Genomic DNA, 6,000 nt, shown 5'->3' on the forward strand with positions numbered 1-6,000 from the left:
ATACCTAATCAATCATAAAGTAATATTAAATAGGTAATAATAATTTATAATATTTACACAGACTCAAGATGTTTCTATAAAAATATAGTTAAACACTTCCAAGTACCTATATTATGATGTATTTATAGCCGAGGTGGCAAAAGTTTTGAACCGCTCAAAATGGAGCACTTTTACTGCCCCAAAACGTGAAGACAGACACAAAAAACAATAAAAAAACACACATCATGGTAAAATCAATACATTCATCGCTCCGCTCAGAATCTAAAATAACGCTTGCGCTAACCAAATTGACATAGATCTATAGTTTAAAATTGTTTTTTAAATCTAATCATTTTTTTCTGTTGTCTTTTTTAATATGCAATTAGTATTAATATGCCGGGTTCAGGGTTGCATGAAACCGAACTTTAAATTTATTTAATGAATAATTTTATAAAACCGTTAAATATTTTTACAGGGGCGTTTGGGTTGCACAAATCGTACAATCGTACAATAAAAATATATTGGTATTAAACATGATACCAAAGTTTGTGAAGAATTTTAAGCTTATCACAGAAAAAGTGATAACATCTTTGGAGATCATGTCAACAGCTGTTAATTTGTATAGGTAGTAGTTTGTTCTTTGGTAGCAGGTACAATTCAAGTACTATATAATATATTCATACGTTATATTATATAGGTACAGGTAGTAAGTACCTATACTTAATACGTTTTTAAAATAACTTGCCTAAAGCGACACTTGAAATCAATGTCGTCAAATTCCTTCAAAGGATTTGATCGATCTCTAAATAACCTTGGTCTAGGTAAATAATATAAAATATCCAGAACAAATTCATCATCGAAAATTGACAAACTTGTATCGGAACTTGACTTTTTAGTTTTGAAGGTATAATATAAAGGTAAAATGATAGCGAGTGCCTTCTACTAACTACAGGGCACAGTGAATACGCGATAACTGAAGAATTATCGAATCATTAAAATTTAAAGAGCCGAAATCGGCCCATTAGTTTAATGAGCTGGTATCCTATATTTTAACGGCCCAATAAAATTATTGAACGTTTAAAGATTGTTTAACGGATCAATAAAATTTTAATCATTCGTTAGGGCGCTAACGGTCCGTTAAACGTTTAGCGGACGTTTATGCAACCCGGCAATATCCAGCGACACGGTAGTGTCGCGAGCTAAGTAAAAAAAAAAGGAAGGCGAAGCACTTGACCGTGTATATATACAGAAACCTAAACATTCCCATTTAATACGTGTTAATATTTTGGTATTCTTTATTAAAGGCTGTAGCCTGTAGGTCTAATAAATGGACCAAATAGTTAGAATGAGGTATCAATCGATCGAGAAAATCATAGGCTACGTGCTTTTATAATTTTAAATAGAATCGGTTGAATAGTATTTTAGTTATATAACTTGTAGACTTGTAGTGCTTGTAATACTACTTCAAACCATACACAGACTACAAACATACTCAAATACTCAATACTCATGAATATTTGTACTTTCAAATTCAACTTTGGAGTGATGTGAACACAAAAATTACAAACTTGCAAATAAATTCATTACCAACCACAACACTTACAGTTGATAGTAAATGTTACACTTTAAACTCGGTCATTTGCCATCATGGTCAATCTATGACTGAAGCCCATTATACAGCTATAATAAAACATCAGAATAAATGGGTAAGATGTAACGATACATCTGTACAGTTTGAACGGTGGCCTCGTGGTGCAAAAGATGTTTACATCATAATAATGGAAAAAAAATAAAAAATATCTTGACCCTAATAAAAACTAATGATATCCCAACAAAAACACTACGTCAACTCCGTGTAAAAAAACGCTAAGTAAAAAAAAATATATATATAAATGCTATAAAATGTGTGATATAATGTGGAATCTAAGTAAATGGTCTAATGAATACAATGTATGTATAAGTAATTAATTCAAATTTAATAAAAATTGGTTATTTATATTAATTTTAATTTATAATATTAATTATTTTAACTCAAATTGATCCAATTTTGGTTTACTTGGCCGGAAACAATTTATTTATTGTAATGGTGCTTTCATTTTTTATTACATAAGCTATTAGTACTTGGCCATACATTTTTTAGACTGAATCTTCCGGCCAAGTAAACCAAAATTGGATCAATTTGAGATAAAATAATTCATATTATAAATTAATATAAATAACCAATTTTTATTAAATTTGAATTAATTACTTATACATACATTTTATTCATTAGACAATTTACTTAGATTCCACATTATATCACACATTTTATAGCATTTATATATATATTTTTTTTTACTTAGCGTTTTTTTACACGGAGTTGACGTAGTGTTTTTGTTGGGATAGTATTATATTGAAACATCATTATAACCTTTAGAATACATGGAGATAAAATATGTATAAATAATAAACATAGTTTATTTTGGTTATTATCATCGTAATAAATAAGTTCTGAGAATACTCGCGTATTGCAGCTGATAGGTAGGCGGTGCGCGGTGGTACGACAACGCGATAATTGCCCAGATAAAGCATTACATTTAATTGATACAATTTTCTTATAGTTATTATATCGGTACCTACTATAGTTAGTTATGAGTTATCTCACATTCCATCCATCAGCAACCGCCTACCTATTATTACGTTATCACTTTGGCATCTAAAATAAAAATTAAGATATTCATGATGATCGATATTATTTCTCTGTATCTTTATATCTTACGAGTTACGAGTGAATTTTTTTACTAGGTAGGTGATCTATTTATAGAAAAAAGATTAAATTTTTTATAATATTTGAAATTGCATTTTATTATACATTTATATACCTACCTGGCCACCTGGGCAGCTGACTATCTAGCTAATATTAATGACGTGTTACTGACTTACTGTATTAGTACGCTGTCGGCATATTTTGGTGACTTGTCGCTTTACTGTATGTGTTTTTAAAGAACAACATTTATATACATTAGTTGTTACAAATAATTTTTATAATAATTATTAACATGAGAACATTGAGAACCATAAGATTATGCTCAATTGAAATAAATAAATAATCACGTGCTAATAATTTAAATTGATAGAATTTTGTTTTATTATTTTTTACATTATAATGCAAATATTTTTAGTTTATAAATATATTAATATTACTTTATCATATAAATTTCTTTTGAAATCCAAATAATTTTTTCAGCAATAAAATTAATAAAAAATAGGTTACACAATATAAATTATAAAGTTTTATTGAATTATATTTTTTCCATTGCGTCCCATGGCATGTGTTTCAATTGGACTGAATAAAATTGTAATCCTAAAACATTAACAAATGTTAAATAAGTATAGATTACAATATATTTGTTTAATCATAAAAAATAATTTTAAATTAAAATGGTGAGATCATTGTTTAGTATTTACTAATATGTAAAATATTTTTAATAATACTTTATTCTCCCTTGAAATATAACTTATAACCGTAGTGTTTACCAAATATTGTTTTACTCAACCCTATATAGTTGTATTATTTGAAATAAATTGTGTGTTTAACAATATAATATGCTGTATTCTATAATAGGCAGTACTACAAACAGTAGGTAAACATAATTATTATTGAATAAATAATAAACAATTACTTATTATACATTCACGTATTTGAAGTATTAAACCTTACGATAATTAACAGTATTTCTATAGTTTCTACAACTATTAAAAAATAAACTGTATTTCAGTTAAAATAAACGCTGTGGCTAGAGACCCAGACACCGGGTATATACTATATAATGCGTAAAAATTTAAAATTATATCCCCGGACATGATATGCGCATGCGCGGGGATTTCTGCACAGAATATAATCATTTCTGCGCGACGTTATCACTGTTATCAGTTATCAGATTTAGATAAATTTAATTGATATCGTATACCGCGTAAATTTAAATTATTGATTTTTATATATTAATTTGAATATGAATTCAAATGTTATTGTGATTATGAACATAAAAATAAATTATCAATATGAAAATGACGAAAATGACGTGTAAAGTACTGACAAACATTATAATAAAATAGAATAATAGACCATACCTACGCTTGGGTAACAATTGTAAAAGTCTTAAGTCTTGTTATTTGTTCCGTTAAAAGATGGCAAAGCGCCAAAGCATGCATTTATCATTTTAATATATTATCATATATGCATCTTGCATTTTGCATGACAGTCGCATAGGTTAGGACGGTTAGGTTATCCAAGATATCTTAAATTGTGTTGTAAATTAATAATTAGGTATTCAATATCAATTAAATTTATTTAAATCTGATAACTGATAACAGTGATAACGTCGCGCAAAAATGATTATATTCTGTGCAGAAATCCCCGCGCATGCGCATATCATGTCCGGGAATATAATTTTAAATTTTTACGCATTATATACCCGGTGTCCGGGTCTCTAGCCACAGCGTAAAATAAATATCTATTTCTACATACATACTTAAGACTTAAAGAGTACTTATATTATATTTTTGGATGTTTTTGATTATATTTTTACTAAATACATACACATTACAAAAGATTAATATTTTATACTACTCACCTATTTTCATTTATTTTTAGATATTTTGTAATCAATGAAAACAATGCAGCCGAATGGAGTTTGTTATCAATTTCATTTATACCACCTACACTGAGTAATGATACTATTACTGCTGGTTCTGAAGAACCAGCAATAAGAATAGGTTGATCTCCATTAACAAATGCTAAAATATCCTAAAAATAATTATTAAATTTTACCATTTCATTTTTGTTGTATTAATATATTTTGTAGGTATCAGATATTGAATTATTGTATTAAATTGTTACATTTCAAATAGATACCTACTCAATTAAAACTATATATTTTCTCATAAAAAAAGATGATGTACTTACAGATTTCGGTTTCTGTAAAGTTTTGGCAAGAGCTTCCGTAGTTTGCACTAAAAATGTGTCATCAATGTCCAAATGTGAAACATTTGTATCAATTCTTATAATAGACATTTTTTAAATTAACTGTAAAAATGTTTAGTATGTATAATAAAAACGTATGTACGTTTAATGATTACTTCTGCCAATTTGTTAACATATGATTAACTAGTTTAACCAGCAAATCAGTTATATATGTAGGTATGGTATATTGCCTTAATAATTGAATATATACATATAAATTGATGATGTATTAAATTTTACATAATTCATTACATAATAATTCATATATAATACAATATTATTACGAACTTTTCTTAATATTATGTATATATGTATTTCATAAAAAAACCATGTGTAGATACTGTATTATATAATTACATAAGAACCTATGCATAAATCAATCAAATCACCAATTACACAAGACATTTTTTTTTTTATATACCTATAAAAATATTGGTTACCAATTAGATTATTTTAATTACGAATAATTATTGTTATCATTAATTTATTTTCATTTGGTTACGAAAAAAATAGGTATATACTATATATACATATATATATACCGTTATTTTATGATTTAATGTACTTACCTACTGTTTTAGTTTAACTACCTATTATCTTTACAGTTAAATTTATACTACATTTAGAAACTAAATAAAATAACTAGATTCTAAATAAAATCCCTTTTTGAGAACAGCTTTTCCAATATTATTTTTATATTAAAAAAGAGGATAATAGTTCTGCTGTACGCCAGGACACAAATTGCCGAGTGTACATATAACTATATATCCTTATTGAATAATAATCGCTGTAGTGTAGGTAAATTTAGGTAACAATGTTTGGCGTATAATTGTTCAAAATCAGAAATGTCCGTGGTAAAATCGTCCTGAATAAAATATCCTTCACAAATTTGTAAGAATCAAATACAGGATAAATATTTAGATGAAATAAATTACTATGGTACCTATTACATCAAACTAAATATGTATATAGGTGTATCACATTGATTTATACTTTAAAAAAATAAACATTTATTTTTT

General features: G+C 26.9%; 1 protein-coding gene across 1 annotated transcript; it reads right to left on the bottom strand.

Annotated features, from left to right (window-relative positions):
* Positions 1 to 3,082: 3,082 nt before the first annotated feature.
* On the bottom strand, positions 3,083 to 5,150 carry LOC107171636 (macrophage migration inhibitory factor homolog 1-like). The gene is made up of 3 exons (XM_015521885.2): positions 4,925 to 5,150; positions 4,593 to 4,765; positions 3,083 to 3,322 (listed from the first exon to the last, which is right to left on the bottom strand). The coding sequence occupies exons 1-3, from the start codon at positions 5,030 to 5,032 to the stop codon at positions 3,253 to 3,255; spliced, it is 351 nt and encodes a 116-aa protein (XP_015377371.2). The 5' UTR covers positions 5,033 to 5,150; the 3' UTR covers positions 3,083 to 3,252.
* Between the last annotated feature and the right edge of the window lie 850 nt (positions 5,151 to 6,000).

Source organism: Diuraphis noxia, unplaced genomic scaffold, assembly GCF_037042655.1.
Source record: "Diuraphis noxia isolate RWA-SAM2 unplaced genomic scaffold, SU_Dnox_SAM2 contig0004, whole genome shotgun sequence".
Taxonomy (NCBI): domain Eukaryota; kingdom Metazoa; phylum Arthropoda; class Insecta; order Hemiptera; family Aphididae; genus Diuraphis; species Diuraphis noxia.

What these genes read in the sequence shown, in the direction of transcription:
- LOC107171636 (XM_015521885.2), bottom strand. Translation starts at nt 5,032, where the DNA reads ATGTCTATTATAAGAATTGATACAAATGTTTCACATTTGGACATTGAT. An exon ending in CTTTACAGAAACCGAAATCT is followed by an intron (nt 4,766 to 4,924) that starts GTAAGTACATCA and finishes AATTATTTTTAG; the next exon opens with GATATTTTAGCATTTGTTAA. An exon ending in CTAAAAATAAATGAAAATAG is followed by an intron (nt 3,323 to 4,592) that starts GTGAGTAGTATA and finishes TTAATGTTTTAG; the next exon opens with GATTACAATTTTATTCAGTC.